Genomic DNA, 21,641 nt, shown 5'->3' on the forward strand with positions numbered 1-21,641 from the left:
CACACACACACACACACACACACACACACACACACACACACACACACACACACACACACAGATTCCCTCCAGGGTAGCAGGGGAACAGATGGATGCTGCTGAAAGGTAATGGATCAAAACATGTTTTCCAAAAAGCATTATGATGTGTTAAGGTCATTACTGGTCCATTATCTATCCTTACAAACTGAACTGAAGGACTGAAGCAGCAATCAATTGGCATGGCCAGATTGAACTATTTGGCCCATGGGCAAACATTTACTGCTCACCCATCTCCAGCCACACCTGAAAGTTTCCGTCAAGTTTGTCCACAACGGCAGAGCAGCACTGCAGATTTATTGCCTTTCTTTGGATTTTGGACAACCAACCTCAAAAGGTCACCTTACACTTTTAGAAGCTGAATAATTACCCAATCAGTCATCAACTGATTCGTTTCAATCATTAGTTGCAGCCAAACTTGACTACTTGTTGGCTACTACTGCCAACTGATTACAGTCTGGGATTTTAAAGGTCTGGCCCCTTCTGCCTTAATTTGCCTAGTTGGGATAGTTAAGTGTTATGAAAGCATTTTATGAAAAGTCAATAAAGGAAAACAACTACAAATATTCCTAATTCAAGATTAGCACATAAAGCTGTGCTTTCATTTTCCATGGCATCATTTATTTAGCACAACTTGGAATTTCTTTTTTTTTTTTGGAAAAGTTTGCCGGTTGCGGAGGCTTTGCTGCATGAATCCGTGGCTTGTTGCCAGTTCAGAGAGAGCCTTCTCTTTTCACTGTGAAATGGCTCCAAAATAGTCCCTGAAGGGTATCTGACAATGTTAGTTCTCTCCAACCACCTACAGCATCTCTAACAATGGGAAATCTTACTAACGAAAGGCTCACCATCTCATCATCTGTTTGGTTAAAAATGTGTTACTTAGTTTAACCAGTAGCGTTAAACAATGATATTTCACACAATTGTTATATTATGTAACACACTTTCTGACATATTGTTAGAACAAAAATGATTAGAGAACTAATAAAGACTTAGATCAGACTGCTCTAAAAGGTTATACTAATACTGGGGGATAGAGTGTAAATGGTGGTGATCCAGATAAGCAAGTAAGCAACACACAACTGATTGTGTATTACATGTTGAACTTATCTGGATTTATGCAGAGTGGCTGTCTGATTGCATCTATTTCATATCTAAATTATTTATCACTCCAATGCTGTAAAAAAAACACACATCCATTTTCTTTCTTTGTTGTATGTATGACTGACATTTCTTGCTTCGTAAGAGTAGACATTGCTGAAACACAAAAATTTGAGGAAATATCAACATCTGTTCATTTGTGGTGTAATCTTACCACAAACCGCTTTGATCCATCGAATAATGTCACAGTTTTCACTATGTTTGCTGGGTAGTTAAACTCCATAAAGTAGTGATTTGCTCAAAGTAACCAAAACGTTATTTTGCTAACTGCAAAGCAACATTGAAGTTAGCATTAGCAATTACAAAGTTGAGAACAGTGTAACTCGGGACTCGCCCACTTCAAGTCACCAGTGGTTATTTTGCCTGTCGTCACTTGAAGTGGTCTCTGGTTGCCATGTTGCTGCTAATAAATGTTCAACACAATCTTAGTACAGACAGTATGCTGTTTTTACAGCAGTATTCACAGCTAGTACTTACGGCTAAACATGGTTTATGGCTACCTTGCATAATATTAGCGCTAACAAAAGCTATATCACATATACTTCTTTTGAGTTTCATCTTGTTTTGGGGTTTATAAAAACTAAAGGAAGAGACCACCCTCTCTCAGAAATAGGCAGTAGAGCTGTTTCCTTACTCCTTAAGCTTGAACTGGACCTCTGTTATTTAGAGGTGTAGCTTAATGAACACTTAATTACCTATTTAGCATGTCAAGTATGAGTGTTGTGGAAAGCACTATGTATAAATTGCACCTGAGATATTACCTTGGCTGCCTTCATATCCTGACCATTGCACTTGCCTGATGTGTGGTCGGCTCAGCTTTACACAAAGGCAAAACTATGCTTCAGCCTCCAGCTTGAAATCTCCATAATTACATACCACTGACTTGTTTACTTGATCTCTGCATTGTTGAGTGCTACTAAACTGCACCACTCAAGTAGAGGTTAAATAATGCCCATTAGATATGTGATGAATTTGTAGCTCATGAAGGCTTCTCAGTGAATTTGTACTTTTGCCCTACAGAAACTGTCACAATGGATAAAAACAGTCCATTAAGACATACAGGATGGCACTTTTCCTCAAATCTATCACCATTTAGTCCATCCATTTACAGGCCAGTTCCCAAAGCTCAGACACAATAACAGGAGAAGTTCAGACTATTTTGGGAATCAAGCTGAAGGAAGAAAGGCAGCTTCTGATTTCTACCAGTCCCCGACCTCATCTGAGAAAGAAAAATACTTGCTCTTAAACAGTCACCACTACTTACCTAGAGCCACTCTGGCTGCTGACGCATCATAGTTTATCCAGAAGGACACCCAGGAGAGGATGGTAATTAGGATTGATGGCATGTACGTCTGCAAAATAAAGTAGCCGATGTTCCTCTTCAGCTTGAAGCTCAGAGACAGTCGAGGGTAGGCACCTTAAGATAAGCGAGACAGAGACGAGTGGTTGAGAGATAAAGTAGGCAAGAACCTCTGAAGGTTCATGGCGTGTAATATAAAAACTGGTAAAATGAAACATATTAACATCCCTTAGACGTTATTTTTGCATTCACTTGATAATGTTTTAACTTTGTTCTTCTGAGAAGCATGCAGGGACACCTCGTGTTTTTGTTTCAGTTCCCACAGCAACCCCAGCAGCATGGGTCGCCATGGTAACAAGCATCCCCTTCAAACGCGCAAACGCACACTGACTCGCTCTCACACGCGCACACAAAACTGCAGTCATGCATCAGAGAGATGTGACACAATATTCAGGACGGTGATAAAAATTTCACCATGTTTTGATTTATCAATTCTCCACATCATCCACCTCCATAATTCATGGGTGGATTCTGAAGGATTCGGCATTACAAGAATGCTGAGCTTTATAAATGCATGTAGCGGTGCTTCAGAGGCTTCATAAGTCAGGAATTTCAAATTATAGCGCTGCTTTTGAGAGAGCATTTTTGCCATTAATTTTTTTTCCATGACCTGAAATATAAACAGAGTCTGTGCATGACTGTGCATGAAGCGCTGATATAAATGGCGTGGCACGGTTTCTCATCAATCTCCTAGCATTATGTCTCTATATAGATTTTATCTATGGCTTGTTACTCCCACTATTCTTAGACATTTTTCCATTTTTGTTTTATATTGGAGGAGAAGTGGGGCCCATTATGCTGTAATTGCCAATCCGTGGGTGTCAGCCAAAGCTACTTATGGTGAGCGTGGGTCCAATCGACTACACACTTGTGTGGAGTTTCATAGAGTCACTTAAAAAAAACCAAAAAAAAAAAACCCACACCCAATCTCATTAAGATTCAGCACCAGCTGTATGTTAGATAGCAATAAAAATGGCAACATATAATTTCAAAAACAGGCCATACATCAAATGTTATTATGTACTCTAAGAGCTATTGACTGATTTGACTTTTTAAAGCATTCAGCACCCACAAACCCCATTTTATATCATGATGGATCAGTGGAATTATTTAGTATGTCATGCACAAAGCCCACATTAACTCATTATACTCCCAAAACAGTCTCGCACCAGCAGGCTATAATGCAGTGTTGGCCCAACTGGTCTATATGGGATTTGTTTATTATACTGAAGATATTCATAGTTCCCAGAAAGTGAATCCTACTAGGCTTAAATTCATTATTTTTCCACCTACCTATCAAATTTTTATCACCAACAAACAAATGAACAACAAAGTCTATACATGTACCACAAACACATACCAGACAATATACATGTACACTGAAGTCAACATGAAGAAAAATATTCTTTATTGATGCAAAAAAGACGTTTTTCCCTTGACCTTCGTGCCTTCATGAGTTCTGAAATATTTTTTAAAAAGGTCCCTGAAACATAATGATTTTTGCTTGTCTTTCGGTTTTCATTTAATTTATTTATCAAGTAGATAACATTTGTTCAGTTTTAATGCCACTTTTATTTCTTTTTATTTCTATAACTGCGTCCTTCAAGATAAAAACCATGTAGAAATACAGAAGTATATAGACAAAAGGACTAGGCCACCTACACATTACCCCTGCAGGAACTGCCATGCCATGAAGCTCCTGGAGCACAGTTTTAGTGCTGATCTTAATGCCAACTCAGCACAGTGTTGGCAACTTTTACACACTTTGCACCTGAGCACTTGGTAACCCTGCTTTGGGACTTTACACAGCCACTTCATGGCTGAATTCCTGTGGCTCCTAAAGCATTTGCACTTTGCATTAAAACCAGCTTATCGTGGAATATCTAAGAGGGTAGAATTTTCATCAGTTGACTTAGCAACCTATTTGTTTACCGCACTAAAATTCAGTGAGCTCTTTCGAATGACCCACTTTTTGACAAAATTCAGATTATGAGGTGTGGCCTGATAGTTTTGTCCATCTAGTCCAGAGGTCTCCAACCTTTTTTGCACCACGGACCGGTTTAATGTCAGAATAATTTTACGGACCAGCCTTTGCGGTGTCGCGGATAAATACAACAAAATAAAATGATACGACCAAGACAAAAACTGTGGTATTTTGTAAATATAATAATAAACGCAAATTCACTGTGTAATTGTGTAACTTATTCCTCCAGAAATGTGCCAACAACACAGAGTAACATCCTCCTCGCTGCCTCTTAATGCTCTCTGATCGCTATGGTAACGCGTAAATATTTCTTTCAAAATAAAACAACTACAACATGGGAAAACACCCAGGGAAACCGAGCTAACGATAAAAACCCTGAAAACCATAAATTTCACACCCGAGCCTCAACTCTCGGGGCCCGGTGCCAAATGACTCATTACGAATGACTCGACTAATTAGAAACATGAACACATGCTAAAGTAATATTACACCTAACTAGGTGTAATAAAATATCCCAAATTATCCCATCACTTCCACTTACAAATAAATACAAGTAAAGCATGTAAGCCTAAAGTAGGGATTTTGGTGTTAACAGATCCTCGTGCCAATTTGATTGGTTGTTCCAAAGTTACCTCACCAAGCACCAGACATCCATGGATGTTGTTTGGTATATTTGGTTTTCCAGTCAGCTTAACAACACTCAAATCTAAAGTAAAAGCTACATCTTAGGGTTAGAGACACAAGTTGTTGGTTTGAGAGTCTAACCCTTGTCAATATCGGCAAGAACGTTTATGTAGGCAGGTTTGTCAGAACTGGAAAGGCTCTCTAATCCTGTAAAGACTTTACTGATTAGTTTATGGGTTCAGTCAATCATTTTGGGTTATACTGAATAAAAGAAAAAAAATAATTCGATTTCTAAAGGAGGCATATCTAGGGTGTGCTCACTAGCTGACACATTGCCCCAATACTGTGTGATTGTGAAATTTTACCTGGATGTATTGATTAAAATGAGTTACAAAAAACCTTATTTGGCCAAAACGAAGAATTTGACTCCGTTTGACTTTCACTAATCAACTGATTAGTTGCTTAAATGATTCACTGATCAATTAATTGTCTCAACTAGCTAATTCCATAAGCTTCTGTGTTTAATTCTTTGTGCAACTTTAACCAAAGCTTCATCTCACAGTCGAGCATATGTTAGCGTTCATATAAATACACAAAGTATGCGTTGTTTATCACATTCAATGATTCTCCAATATTTACAGTTTTGGCAGCAGTGAAAAAACTCCACACATGCTGAACCTACACTTCACCGCAGTGTGAATATAGGAACAGACTGTGGCAATATCCCATTCACTCTTTTAGATGCAGCTTTAATGGCAACTCCTCCAGCCTAAATCGGAGCAGAGTATCTCCGCAGTAGCAGATGCAGAAGTGGCTCAGAAAAAGAGGAGGCTGAGGTTCACTTGTGTGTGGGTGTAGAGCAGTACTGGCTGTAACTGCTATACCAAACAACATCGGCAAGTGGGAGGAACACCATGTGCGAGGGCGGGGAGGAGAGGGAGGAGAGGGGGAAAAAAACAGAAAAGGCGAAGAGTTAAGGTGATGATGGCAGTCATATAGTGGAGTCTGGGTAAGGCTGAAGGTGGTGACTTTTTTTGTCTGCTTTGACACGCTGATCGCAGGAGTGTTACTGTCAAGGTTTAGAAGCAATGAGAGGCTGTGTTGTATCCACTGACAGTTTGATTCTGGCAATGAGACGCATCTTTAAGGGATCCACTGACCCCATACGCGCCAATCTTGCACTGGATCCTGCTGCTCAAGCTTTCTTTATGAAGGTTGTTTTTTTAGCTTTCCGTGTTTTTATGTTGGGCTGACTACCTGCAGCTCAGATGAAGCACTGCATGATATAACTGTTTGCATTACTGGCTTTTAAAAGTGTATCGCAAGTATGCAGCAGAAGTCTTAGTGAAGTCTTTTTTTCTAATACCGTTGCTCGGCAAAAGTGAGCCAGATTTGTCCTTGTGCGCAGTCTGCAAAAGCTTCTTAATGAATTTCAGTCCTACATTAATTAAAAATGAGTACTTTCAGGGCTTTTTTTTCTAAAGCTGTTAACGAAGCATTTCTTGTTTTCTAAAACACACAAACTCGAAGGTATATTCGAGGCTTAAAGAACAACGAGTCACAGAATTAAAGCCACCCGCTTAGTATTTTGTTGCTTCTCTGTTCTGCCAAAAAGAGCTCTGACCTCCTGATGCACACACAGAGGATCTCTGGGGGTGCCGGACTTTGGATCCATTAGGTAACATCAGTGAATCAAGCTTGTTCTGATGCTTGATTGGTTTGGGACTAAGCGAGCTTTGTTGTGTTCCTTGAGTTGTTCCTGAGCAGACTTTTGAAACCATGGTAGCAACATCCATCTTTTCTATACAGTCTATTAAATGTTACCTAACTCAGAAATGTTGCCCTAGTGGCCATACAAGCATTTCCATACGGACATGCAGATATTACCCTCGCATGCAAACAGACAGTTTGTGTGTGTTTAAATGAGAAACACTGATGTGTTGAGGGCCTCATTTCACATGAATTTATGATGCCCTGAAACCCGGGTTTTTTTTCTTGCAGCGAGCAGGGTAGTTGGCATCCAAGCACACCTTTTAAAAGCACTAAGAAAAGTTATATTAAAGAAAGCCCGGAGGGAAAACAGGAGGAAGAGAAAAGAGGGAGAGATAGTGACAGATTGGAGGGATAGCAGGAAAGGAAAAAAAGGGAAGGGAACTAAAGGCTTGCTAGTGGCACATGACATGGACAAGACCTGATCATTAGGCAGCCTGGCAGGGAGCCTTTGATGTGCTTCACACATCCTGAGCGGGCGAGCAGACCACCGGACATTAAAATAATAGCCACCACCCACAAGGGACAAGCCGCCTCTCATAAACAAGAGACGCGCTTGCATCGGCACACTTACATGTGATTCACATGAAGGGCAGAGACACCCGCGTATGATGGTAAATGGAAAGCAGCCGCACGTGCAGTACAGACAGAGAAAGGTGCACGCGTGCTTCAACAGCATCTCAGCATGAAAAAACAGAAAATAACGCAGAACGGCCACAACAGAAATGTTACGCACGCCCGAGAAGGCAAACAAAGAGTGATTTACTGTGCATGTCCTTTTCAGACCCAGCGTGGCACTTCCTCATGAGCATAACTTCTGTGAGAAATTACATTATTACTAAATGTCACACAGCTTTTATTTCCGAGGCTCCGGAGAAGCCGCCTTTCTCGATGTGTCCCCTCTGACCAGATTATATGGTCGCTGGTTTCGAAATGTTCATAAACACTCTGCGTTCCGGCGTAAATGTACACATTCAGTAACAGTCTGATTCATTTTGGACCTCAGTGGATGGGCGACGTGTCAAATCAAAGTTCATGGAATATGATTGAAATGAGGATTACTTGTTAAAATAGCTCCTCTACAGCGATCTGACACACATGAATTAGAACATGAAATGTGATACGGTAAATCCTTCATATACATTGACTTTACAAGTTGCCTTAACCTGTCATTTTGCCTTCTAACTATACTGAAACTCTTCCTCAGTGTTTCTTGTCATCCACATTTCATTAGAGGTTAAAGGTCATTTGATGATAAATAAGGTCTGAGATCTGCTGGCTCGTGACAATCTGTTTATGCTTCGTGTTTCTGAAAGGGAAAAAAATCTGCCCACATATCGGACTATCACAATATTTGAATCACTGAATATCGGCTGGGCTCTAGCAGCAGGATGTTTTGTAGTGCAGCGGGAGATTTTAGCCCACAGAGAGTGAATATAGTAGGGTGTAACAGTATTAAAGTAACATCCTCATCCTCAAGTGTTTGTCACTGTATTGTGATGACAGTGAATGAAGCTATACAAATAATTCAAAAAATGTTGATACAACTTTTATGTTAAGATACAATTTTCTTTCAAACCTACATCAATTTAGTTGTTTCAACATGAGCGATTTCTGAAAGGAACAACATTTCAGATCAGATCTGCAAACAGCTGTGTGACTGTTTAATATCATTTTTTGTCCCATCTTCCTCCCCTCAATCCCAGCTGTTCAGCAGGCTGCCTTGCCAGAGTCTGGTTCTGCCGGAGGTTTGTTTCCTGTTAAAAGGGAGTTTTTTCTTCCCACTGTCGCCAAGTGGTCACTCATAGGGGTTGCCTAGTTGCTTGGGCTTTCTCCCCATTATTTTAGGGTCTTTACCTTACACTATGAAGCATCTTGAAAGGATAGCTGTTGTGGTTTGGGGCTATATAAATCATATCGTATTATCTATATAAAACTGAATTGAAACTGAGGTTTTCATAAATAATAACTACAAACTTAGACATTCATGTCTTTAATTATGACTATTTATTATTATTGTATTTGAAACCAATTTTTCAGGGGCTTCTCAATCAGACTGCTGCAATCACACTGACTTGTTAAGAGTCTTCAGCTACATTTCCTACTGATAGCACAATAACTGAACCATTACATCCATTTAAACTTCACCTCTCTGGGTCAAGAACTGCCAGAAGTGGGCATGATATACTTTCTAATTTACCACATGTCCCGCTTAAGCACCATTCCAACAAGCTTGCGTTGCCTACTGCTGCATGAGGGATACTTCAAAGACGGCGCATTTCCTCATTTCAATCCAATTAAAAGCACCAATATATATATTATATCTGTTGATATAAGATCAACAGACATTTTGGCATGTTTGCTGCAGAAACTGATGGAATAATCAGCTCCCGAAAACAGGCCAGTGCATGAAATGGACAATATGATCTAAAATGTCACATCCCCTAGTTAGCCTCACCGTGCATTATTCCCAGAGGTAATCCAGCTGATGAAGCATTTACCTGTGGAAAAGACTACGTTCTTGGACACCAGCTTGTAATCGACAATGGAAAACTGAGGCAACTCGATCCGTGTCACCCCCGTCACAGCCGACTCGCCTCCCTTCCAGTAGAACTCGATGTCGTCTGTGGTGTAGCCATCTGTAGAAGAAGACGTGCGCAGACACACACACATGCACACCAAGGTGTAACCATCTGTCTAACCATCACTGGAGACCAAGACATGCAGTGTTGCTGATCATCCAACTGGGCTGTCATTTGGGAAGGAAATAAAAAAACACTTTTGAAGTTGTTTCCAAGTACCAGGCGCTTTTCTTAATAGCTTTACTTGGGGTTTGGAAAATGTCAGAAGAATTATAAAATAGACATGTCCAGTGCCATTAGCAGATCTTGCTTTAGTATTTTTGTGGGGATGATACCAAAAACAATATAAATACAAACATCTACAATGTGCTTTGTTCTTACTCTAGCCGAGACATTGGCTCTAACTAGCCTTAAACTCTATGTGTTCCTGATAAGCCTAATCCTATCCTGCCGTATTGTTGGCATGCCAGGTGTAAATCAGTGCCCAATCAGAAGGCTGACATGAAACCAAGTGGTGCCCTGAGGATGTCTGTAAAGGACGAGCAGAGACACTCACTGCTGCTAAGTGATACAGCATTCAAACGCTGAGGAGTTCTCACAAATAAATATGTGAAATGTCTAACTTAAATCTGCTTGAATCAATATTTTTATATCAACATAACACGTGTAATGGCATCCCAGTTATTCGTAATAACACACCCTACAGAGAGATGGGATGCCCTGTCTGTAACGAGCCCTTTGGTGTCTTTCAGCTCATTGTTTTGGCCCACGCCATCACGGTTTCGTGTCACTGTTTCTTATCAGCCCTGTTTAAAGCCGCGATGGCCTGCTCGCTATCAGCACAAAACAGAACAGGGCCAAAGTCATTTGCAGCATTTAGCAGCTAAATGGCCACATATAACCTAATCTAACCTAACCTTGTTACTCTAAGTCAGTTGGTGATTCCTAATTGGCTGTAGGTGTGAATGTGAATTTCCCTCCAACTCTACATGCTCGCCCTATATAGGCTGGATAGGCTCCGGCACACTGGATCCTGAAATGGATAAGTAAACTGATTGTTAACAAAATATATCCAATCGGCCAATCGCATGACAGCAACTCAACACATTTAGGCATGTAGACATAGTCAAGAGCTGAGCTGATTGTGAGCACAGATTGAAGAAGAGAGATTAATTTAAGTGACTTTGAATTTTGCATGGCTGTTGGTGTCTCACCGACTGATCTCAGTACTTCAGAAACTGCTGAGATTTTTCTACACAGTGATGAATGATCCAAAAAAGAGAAAACATCGACTGAGGGCTAAGTGTTTTGCACTATCATGTCAATATGGAATGTTTCCAGGACTTTGCTGAATTTGTGCCACAAGAAAGGCAGCTCTGAAAGCAAAATAGGGTTCAGCCTGAAACTAGCTAGGTGTACCTATTAAATAGGCCAATGGCCTAAATGAGCTAAAAATAGAGCGAATACTAGACTTACATTGGTTAGGTGACCAATAAATGAATGCTTCCCATATACTTATCACTTTTATTTTTAAATGACTTGCCCTCAGGTTGATGCCTTGGCCTGCTGTTTGTCTATATTCCTGTTTTGCATTTATAGCTCTTTTTATTGCTTGTTTAGAACAAATATCTCTGCATGCAGAACAATAACCCCTGTGTTGTTCTGCATAATTGACACAGATTATGTAGACGTAGTTCAATATTATATTTGCTACAATAGAACCAGCAAGCAACCAGAGGAAAATGCATGACAGAGGGTAAAGTCTTGCACAGACTCCTTTTTTTTGAGGTTTTCTTTTATAGTCTCCAAAAGTAATTGTTATTTTGTCATCAATGTTACTTCATTACACCCACCAGGTTACTGACGAACTACTAAGGAGTTGTGTTAGGGTTGAATTTTAGCAGCAGGTTTCAGAAACTTGACGCTGTTACTTTTCAAAACTACTTTCCTACATGCATTTTAACCTTATAGTACTTCTGGTATAAGATTCCATTTATAGAGGTAGAATTGAGTCTGAAACTATTCCTACCCTAAGTAGCACATGGCAACCTAGTGGATCTTTACGAGGTTAAATAAGGTGCAAACATTTGCAAAAGAAAGCATGACTTCTAACTAAATAACTGCACTAGATTGGTCTTTTAAACTTTCCCAAATCTTTATAGAAGTATAATATTGAATGAAATTAGCTAAGTATTTGTCATAGTCATATATACTACCCTCATCCATCTGGTACAGATTTAAAAGAAAGGCTACAGAACACAGAAGAGAAACACACACACAACCGCTGCTGTACCTCAGGTTGCACATTCTTTCATGCATCTGTAACATTTCACACATGAGACACTCTGCCTGTGCGCCGCTGTTGATCTGTCAAGCCCACAAGGCATTAGGCCTGTCTACTCACAGCTCTCTATCTCCAGAGTGCAGTTCTGTTCATCCAGAGGATACCTCCTGAGATCCATCATACATGCTGCTGTTGTAGTTATCCTGAAAAAGAAGGCATGGGGGGAGAGGGTATATTTTAGTTAACACATGTGATTTACTAAAATTGTTCTGAAAGACGGATCAGAAGGAGAGTGAAGATGTAAGGGATTTGAGGTGTTTTAAAAATAGCAATGCAGGTAAGCAGTTACCTAACAGAATAAGGGACTGCGGGAATACAATTAGATTACAGCATTAAGGTGAAAGCACCTATCATCTTTAAAGGAAACCAAATGTCCATTTGCCTTTTCAACCTGTCCCTCAGCTGGTTTCATATTACTGGAGACTACTGGCATTGTCATCTTAAAATAAGATTATAGCACCACCTCCTAGTTAAAATGCTGACTGTGTAACTGTATACCTAATTAGACTATAGATCATACAAGACAAGCAACGAACATGTTTGCTTTTGAAACATTTTGTGCTTCCCTTTCACCAAAACTGTCCATCCCTCCATCCTGCGATCAAGTAAAAATTTGTAAAAATAAAAATGATATTAAGGAAATGCATCCTTCCCTGTTCAACTGAACTGGGTCATGAGGAGGTATCTGTGCCTTTTGTTTATCAGATGTGCGAGCTCAAACGACTGATAATCAGACAGTTAAAAAAAGCAGCAAAGTGAAATGCAAATTCAAAATGATTTAGGCTAAGTCTGGCCTGATTAAAAGCTGGCTGCTTGGCAGTTAGCCACTGGATGTATTCACTGAGCAAAGACTGAGATGAGGCTCCATTATGTGATATTATTATGCAGCAAAAATTACAGCAACATAATAAGAGGTCTTCAACAGTAACATTAACAGTAAGCATTACCACACATATTATAGATTATATGGACTTCCAACACATTTTCCAATACATGACACAGATTATCAATATCACTGAAGCTTCTCTGCTACCTTATCTCTTCATTTCATTATGGTAACAACAAGAAAAAAAAACTACCTACACTGTATTGATTAGCAGTTAAAAAAAATTAGTTGATTTACATTAAATCATTAAAGTAACAGTTTTTAAATTAGAACATATTGAAAATCCATGGATTTGGGGACATTGGAGTCGAAGGTGTTTAATCAAAAAAAAATTCATATGAATAAAAGATGATATCTAAATGGCATAAATTGGAATATAAATTACAGCCTCAAAATCCAACTGATTATCAGAAAATGTCATTTGATAAATTAAACCTGAAATAATTGCATTTGGTTGTGGGTCAGTTTTAATCTTTTTTTTTCCATGCCACTCTGTCTAACAAAAGCCAAGTCAGAAACAAATATCGTACACTGTACCAGTTAGCGCGTGTTAGCTAATATAACCCAGTGACATGAAGTCCATTCTGAAATAACCAAATGCCTGTGTTACGGCTTTTTACTTAATTATTATTCATTACTGCATTTATCAAAAACACAAAAATTGTTGAAGTATCTCTTTTTATTTGGCATACAGCTAACTACCTAGCTAGCTAACTAGCTAGTCTTAGCTGTGGGCTTGTATTGAGCAAAAGAGAGTCCAATTGCTGATTTGACCAAATTTCAAAAGACTCTACAGTAGCATGTGAACAGCCGCAAGGAAACTATTGCTTCAGCTGGACAAACTAACACATGCAGCTAAATTCAGCCAACAAAGACTCAATGCACAATTTAACCCCATCAAAAATTCATGTAAAGGTACAGGAGAAGTCATACAAGCTATAAGACATTGGTATAGCTTTTGGGTTGGAAAAATAAACCAATGCAGAACTTTACCAGATCACTGCTGACCTATGTAAACACTTTCATTAGGAAGTTATGGGCTCATTCACTCATTTTGGGTCATACAGAATAAAACATTAAATCTGTATTTAAATCTCAATCACGCTGTGTTTCAAACAGCAGGATTATCCCTGGTACTCTGAGTGTTCGGTATCATGGTCAGACCTGCCCCTCCTTGTCACACTGGATTTTTTAAACCAAGACAGCAACAACAGAACCCTCATTTCAAGGTTTCAAAATGATACTTCAGAAACCAGTTTATAACTTCAAGGTATAACTGGGTCAATCCTTAATACCATCTATTTGAGTAACAAATAATGTTAGGCTAACAGTACTCTTGTGCCCTCGAGTAGTCTGTATTCAATGCAAATTCAATTGCTAGCCTATTATCTTACTACTACAGTATCCCAAAGACGTTAGTAAGGAAGCTAACATTAACTTGTAGAAAAGATCTTCTGAAAAGTGAATAACTCTTTGACTGTATCTTGTGTCAGAGTGAATGGGATCCTGTGAAACTAAAGCCCGAAATTGTACAGTTCCGTTTTTATCATTTTACCAAAACCGTTCCAGGTTTTGACTGTAGTACAATACGAATCTGTATTCTGCATTTGGGGCACCACAAGCTGCTATCAGGAGGGCTGAGTGTGTGATTGGTTTTAAACGACTGGTAGTTGCACATTTTTTACATTTCATTTAATCTTTCTTTAAATTACAGACAGTTTCTGTAAAATGCAATTAATAGACCATATTTGCAAAAATGACAAACAGCATTGTGGCAAAATGCAACTTACAATGTAAATACAAACTGCTTTTGAGAGCTTAAAATTGTATTTTTTACTGCTTTCCCTAATAAACAGCAAACACACAAATACAGAGTGGCTGCCTTGAAACCACGATAAAAATCTGCATTCAACATATCACTCAGCTCTACCTGGCATTCATTTATGTAACAGTTCATATCACAAACACCACGTCACACGTCTCCCTCTCCTTTTGATCTCTTAAAGCACTGAAAGGTCTATAAGTAGTCCACAGGGCTAAATGCTATGAACTCCACTTGCATAATCAAGCATAGCTGCTTGACTATAAAGTATGAACACTGACACATGCAAATGCAAGTGTGCAAGTGCACACACACACACAGACACACACATGTTTTTGCTTTGCTCTAATAATTCAAAGCTTGCATCCATAATAACAGGTCACACTAGCTCTTCTGAACCTGCTTGTCGAAAAGATCAATGGAAATTCAAAACAAGGGCTTTATGAAACAAACATCAAACAATAGCTGAAGGCTGAACTTTGCATTGTGGATCATGTCTAACCTGTCTGCACTTCTTGTCGTAGATGAACTCTAACGGCAGCCCTCTTTAAAAATAAAATAATAAAAATGCTAACACTGACATGCCCTTCAGCATGACACAAAACCCTCTCAGCTGCTGCAGGACTGTGCCAAAACAAGGCTTTGAACACAAAGAATTAACTTGGCTCTGAAAAACTTTAGGGAATATTCTTGACCCTGATCATCCTTTTGTTGCTTTTTGCGTGATAAGTGTTGCTTATTTGCAGGGCCCAGAATTGTCCAGAACAGCTTTCATGGTTACTGTTGACTTTGTGAGTTTGATTTTGACTCAGTTTACTTCCTGTTTTATTTTGAAGGTTAGAACCCATGTGATTTTCTGTGATTGCACTATCATTTGTTCTTTCCCTTGGTAGGGTCTGATTACGTTCACCTGTTCCTTATTACCCTTTTCTCCGCTTGTCAGGTTGTGCTCTCTTCTCAGTCTTGTTCTCAGGTCTTCTCTATTTTTGGATTTGGGATTTTTAATAAACCTGCCTTATGCAGTTCTTTTGTTATTATTTTTCTGACTATATATAATCATAGGAACTTTTCATCATTTCATTTATCTAAATATAGAGGCTCATTTTAAGAAAAAATATTTTGAAGGATGAGGTTGCTGTCACTCTGTATTTTCCTCTATGAAATAAAATGACCAAAATCAACAATGCTTTCGAGTGTATTGTATTACTTTTAGACTGCTTAACTTTGTCTTTGCAACTCTAAGCTCTACTTTTGATGAAAGTATGTGTCACAAAAAATTAGTAGAATTTTTAAATTATATATACAAAAACCTCAATAATCTCCTTAAACTCTAAAATAGTAGTATTTGCAAGGGACTATTTTTAAGTGGAGGATTAATACACACTTGGTGTTCTTCTGAGTGTTCACTGCAGCATAATGATGTATGTGGGATTCAAAATAAACTGCAGTGCACATCTATGGTAATCAAGGCAGGTGTCATGCAGTGCAACACCGTGGTTCTCTGATATGTTTTTAATTGTTTGGGGTCTCAATGACACTTAATGGCACCAAAGATTAAGCTATATGAAACTTTAGCTATATAGCAAGTCAAGTGGGATCAAGTTTGCATAAGCTGTGGATTTGATAACAACAGGAAAATGACATTGTTGTTAGAGCAAGAAACTGAGGCGGGTGCATAAGGGGAATATCCACTGCTAACAAAACTAGAGGGAGCCCTTTTTTATTCATAACATCAACTCAGTTAAACTTCTGGAATATCGATCTGGTCAGTTAAGAAGCAGAGGGGGTTGTTAATTAGTTACAACTGTACTGCCGTTGATTAAATTAACAACAGGTGCACCAAAGGGGCAACAATGACACAACCCTGAACACCGGAATGGTTTTACAGCCACTGACATTTTTCCGCTCCTCATCTTTTCTGACTGTTTTTTCATTAGTTTTGCATTTAGCTAGGGTCAGTCTCTCTGCTGGTAGCATGATACCTGGACCCTACAGAGTTTGCACAGGTAGTCCAACTCCTGGAGGATGGCACATCATTACTTGTCGTTTTCAGAAGACTTACTATGTCTCAAAGCACAGTCTCAGGAGGAGACTGGAGATTTCATAAGACAGGCAGTTACTCTGGAGCTGGACATGGCTGTAGAAGGTCCTTAACCCATCAACCGGACTGGTATCTTCTTCTTTGTGCAAAGATGGACAGGATGAGCAGTTCTAGAACCCTACAAAATGACCTTCAGCAGGCCACTGGTGTTAATATCGCTGACTAAGCAATCAGAAACAGACTTCATGAAGGTGGCCCGAGGGACCAACGTCCTTTAGTGGGTCTTATTCTCACTGCCCAGCACTGTGGTGCCAGATTGGCATTTGCCATAGAATAGTATAATTGGCAGATTCTGGCCAATTGTCACCAATGAGAGCAGTTTCAACCTGAACACCAGGCTAATGTCACAACACCCTGACTGCAATTAGGTATCAGGATGAAACCCTTGGACTGACTGTTAGACCCTGTGCCTGTGCAGTGGGTCCTGGGTTACTCCAGGTGCACAACAATGGTGAGAGTAGGCAGGGACTCAAGATTACCACTGACTCTCATGTTCATACAACCTAAATTCAATGGAACAACTCTGTGACATTGTGTTTCAGTCCATCCAACACTGCTAAAATGCACCTCAGATTGTCCAGGAACTCAGTGAGCCCTGGTCCAGATCTGGTTGGAGATCTCCCAGAACATCATCCATCATCTTATTAGAAACATGCCCAACATTGTCTGGTATGCATACAAGCATGTGGGTCCATACAAACTACTGAGAACCTTTTTGAGTTGCAACAAGGAAATTTTGGCAAAATGAACCACCATTTCTTTTTGTAGTTGCAAGGAGGTTGGCGTCCTACTTTTACTCTAGTGTGACTGAGTCATAAGATAATGTACAACATGGAATCCTGAGAATGCTAACATGTAGCCCAGTCAAAAGTCCCACTGTCTCATTAAGAAGAAGACCTGACAAGCAGAACACACCTGAGTCCATAGAGGACAGTCCCATCTGGATGCAGGCGGATCATGCGGTTTTTGACTGTGACTCCATGGACGAAAGACTTCTTGTCATTGAGAAAGTAGGTGTCGGGGACCCAGAGCTGGTCAGCAACCCTGTTGTCAAGTGTCAGGTTGAGAGGGATTCCCACATAGGCCAGGCGCTTGTCCCTCCAATACTGCTGGAAATACATAGTCAATGTGTAGTCCTGCGGATAGAAAGAGAAAAAACACAATAAAAGGTGGGTACAGCTTATTGTTACATGTTATACAGGCAATCACTTCAGGTTTTCTTTCACAGGAAACAGCAGACATTAAAAAGCAACATGAACAGCTTTTGAAGGAGTGTGGGCCAACTGGTTCACACACACACACACACACACACACACTCTAGCCAAATTCTCTCAAGTGCCTTTGCCCTGTCTTTTGCAGTACAGTAACCAACACAGTAATGTGCCATTGTACAACAGTGTGTGGGAAGGCTGACTCATGTAGCTGCAGCTTTATTGAAAAAAAATCAAAGAAAATTTCACCTGATCTTCAACTAATTTTTCTCCCGTGGTTGAGCATTCCTCATATAGGCACAGTGATTCACAAAACCTCCAAGTTGACCTATAACAACCCCAACAAGCCCAGAAGCTTTTTAAACATACGTTCCCTTTCATTAAATTCCAATGGGGTGACACTTAGGCTGTTAAAACACAGTGAATTAATGTCAGCTCTGTTCCAGTGGCTGTTTTCTCTCAACGTGCTTTAGTTGAATGCAGCTCTTCTGTTATCCTCCATAGGCGAAGGAAATGGAAACACATGCTTTAAGTAACACTTTATTGTTCTATCCTCTAAGGTCAGTGCTTATTTGTTAGTCTAACAGGCATTTTGCAATTACCCAAATGCAATCAAAAAGAACTTTATCTCTAGGGTTGCACTGCAGTATGCAAAGTTTTTGAAGTTCTTTAACTATATTAGTAGATCAAGTTTGCTGTTAAAATATATCACATACTCTGTCTTACAAATAAGATGAATTTATAATGCATACTTGTTCAATCAAATACAATCTAAGTTTGTGTTTGTTTCAGCATACACAGTCTGGCATGATCACTAGATTTTGGTGGTACAGTGATTATATTTCACTAGCTTTTACTCCTCCTTTTGTAGGTGCACTGTATGTCAACATTTCCTGCTGCATGATTGGTGTTGAGTAAATTTAGTCTTAATTTTATTTGAACTGGAGGTCCATTTGCTTGGCCTATATTAGTACTAGTAAACCCTTATCGTTTTCTGAGTTTTGTTTTCTGTGATTTATCTACTTTTAGTCCAATTTTGAGTTTAGCCCAAATCAGACACTGTACTCATAACTATAGGCTAGTTTTTAACAACTGGAATAAGCTCTAGTTTAAGCTAAGTAGAAAATGTCAGTATGCCAGTTAGGGCTGGGCTATATCATACCGTTCACGGTAATACCGGTATAATGTTGGGCAACGATAGGAAAATGAAATATCGCAATAGAATATGGGTAAAACGTGCATGCGCAGTGCCTTTGTTTACATAATCACAAGGCGGCGATGCAGAATGAGAAGAGCGAAAGCGGATCATTAAATGAAACGGAAGAACCATAATTGGTTTGTAAAAATGCTGCAACTTCAGTGGTGTGGAATTGGTTTGGCTTTCATCCGTCAGATACACAACAAAACACTATTTTTGGATGCTCTACCAAAAATAGTGCTAACGGGCCGTTGTTATTACCGTGTTTTTTGGAAAATACGGCACACTTAAAATCAATCCTTTGATTTTTCTGAAAATCGACAGTGCCCCTTATGATCCCGTGTGCCTTATGTATGAAGTCAGCTTGTGTTTACTGACCTCGAAACGATTTTATGTACACGGCGCTTGAAAATCTGTCAAATGTTTCAGTACGACTTTGCTAAGCTACGAAGCCGCACCGCTTGATGGATTGTTGGAGCATTACGGCTATCGTAGGCAGGAGCCTCGCGGAGTGATACGTACTGTGCTTCAACATAATATTACCGTATTGTGTGTGTATAACCTCTTAAATTTTGTGGATATTATACATGGTTATGCTGAGGATCTGTCTGCCAATTTCCACTGGAAATGCCCTTTGGTTTTTTTGCACTAATAAAGTTGTGGAGTTGTAAAGTATTTTGTCTAGTGTCAATTATATCGTCAGTTTTATCGTTATCGCAAATTTTGAAATGTATATCGTGATAAATATTTTTGTTCAAATCGCCCTGCTCTAATGCCAGTACACCAATATGGTGAACCAAGTATCCAGCATTAGCATTTATAGCACTGTCAAGATTAATGTGCTAGCATGCTGCTGTTTTTTGCTAATTAGCCTAAAGTGCAAGGTAGGCTAGCTACGGACAGCCTTAAAAAAGTTGCTAACATAACAAACGTCTTTGTCTGGATAAATACTGGGAAATTATTTTTTTAACCACTGTCAGTATTAATCTATGATTATTATCAGAAGAAAATGTCATATAATATAAATCAGCATTAAGTGCATGTTCAATAAATACACATTGTTTCTCAAGTTTATGTGCAATCATGTTAAAAAAAAAACAAACGAAAAACAGTTCTCTGTTCTCTGAAAAAAAAAAAAAAAAGCCACAAACTCAAACGAAATCTCACTCTGTGACTACGTTTTGCAGCATTTGCATATACTGAAGTGTTTATGTAATAGCAGTTCTTGTGTCTTTCTGTATAAAGCTCACCATCTGGCACACAAGTCAAACAATTACTGGCAAGAAGTACTTAAAGCCCAGCCATGGGTACACTCATAGCCCTGCGAAAATCCAACATTTAAATACTGTTGTGTAAGTAAATACTTTTGTTTTGCTTTGATTCGAGCCGTATTTGACCAGTGCAGAAGCAGCAGCAACGATAGAGGACAGAGCCCCTCCCTCCCTCCACATCACATAATCCACTTAACCAAGCTAACAGTCCCTCTCCTCTATTTCTGTGTTTCTGCACCTCTCCCCCCTTTCTCTCGGTCTCTCTCACTCTCTCTTTCTCGGGGCAATGCCATGATCTTCCCTCTTTACCTGCTGTGACGTTGTAATGAAACCAGCCAGCACCAATCTGGCACTGGTAGAGGCACACATGTCCGTGTGGTGCTGCAGTTTTCAGGTTTACCGAATGGCAACAACAAGACACCCCCCCCCCCCCCCAAAAAAAAACAACAAAAAAACAAAAAAGCAAAACACGATTATAACCGTCCAGTGTGATGAGCACAGCTTTCCAAAATGTTCATGTGTGACAGAACTGTTACATAACCCAAGTAGTTGTTTGTCTCTTTGCAAGCGCCTGAAACACTGTGTTACTAATGCATACAAAATGCTCGAGGTTTTGCATTTTCATGACGAGGGGGGATCATACATTTATGCAAATTGAGGCGACTGACTTTGTGTTAAATAATTGCTTTCTTTTCACTTGCTCTTCACAGTCAGTAAATATGGTTTCCAGGTTTGGTTAGAACACAGAGATGTAAAAGTGAAGGGCTTAGTCAGCACAGGATACAGATTGGGCCCACAGCATGACAAGGAAAGCTCATGGCTCTGAGCCATAAATGTATAGTGGTGGAACCAAGGCCTCTTTGGTAGTCTCTCCTCTCAATATTGCCATATGATGGTTTTTACAAATTATGCGGCATAATCAGGTAGCAATGACTTTTTGCGGTATTACCATCTTAAAAACAAGCCATTGCCAAGCACAGGATTCGGTGATTCTGTTTAAAGTATGGTAGTTATATCTTTAAAATATAACTGTATCAAAAGTTGGAACAGATCTGAGAATTGCTTTACTTATTTATCATGCAGAAATATTGTTAAAAAAGGATTAATCTTTGTGTATGTTTACCTCCACATTCTTTCTAGCGTCTGTGAGGGAGCTCTGGTATGCTCATTCACAATTTCACATTTGTATCATTGGACTATACTAGTGTAGCTTTGCTGTTTCACAGCTCAAAATAATCCTTGTTGATCTCATACTGATCTGTGGTGAAGCCCTTCAGTTTATCCTCTGCCTGAA

The 21,641-nt window shown here is 39.4% G+C and overlaps 1 protein-coding gene across 3 annotated transcripts in view; it reads right to left on the reverse strand.

The window, feature by feature from the left end:
- LOC102215661 (gamma-aminobutyric acid receptor subunit beta-3-like) overlaps window positions 1–21,641 on the reverse strand; it is an 88,630-nt gene that overhangs the window by 9,802 nt on the left and 57,187 nt on the right. For all 3 annotated transcript variants that reach the window (XM_005739838.1, XM_005739837.1, XM_005739839.1), the window contains 4 exons: window positions 17,583–17,803; window positions 11,919–12,001; window positions 9,434–9,571; window positions 2,459–2,611 (listed from right to left, as the gene is read on the reverse strand). In XM_005739838.1, coding sequence (XP_005739895.1) covers window positions 2,459–2,611; window positions 9,434–9,571; window positions 11,919–12,001; window positions 17,583–17,803 — 595 coding nt within the window. The remainder of the gene's footprint in view (window positions 1–2,458; window positions 2,612–9,433; window positions 9,572–11,918; window positions 12,002–17,582; window positions 17,804–21,641) is intronic.

This window comes from Pundamilia nyererei, unplaced genomic scaffold, assembly GCF_000239375.1.
Source record: "Pundamilia nyererei isolate P.nyererei 1_Seehausen unplaced genomic scaffold, PunNye1.0 scaffold00094, whole genome shotgun sequence".
Classification (NCBI taxonomy): Eukaryota; Metazoa; Chordata; class Actinopteri; order Cichliformes; family Cichlidae; genus Pundamilia; species Pundamilia nyererei.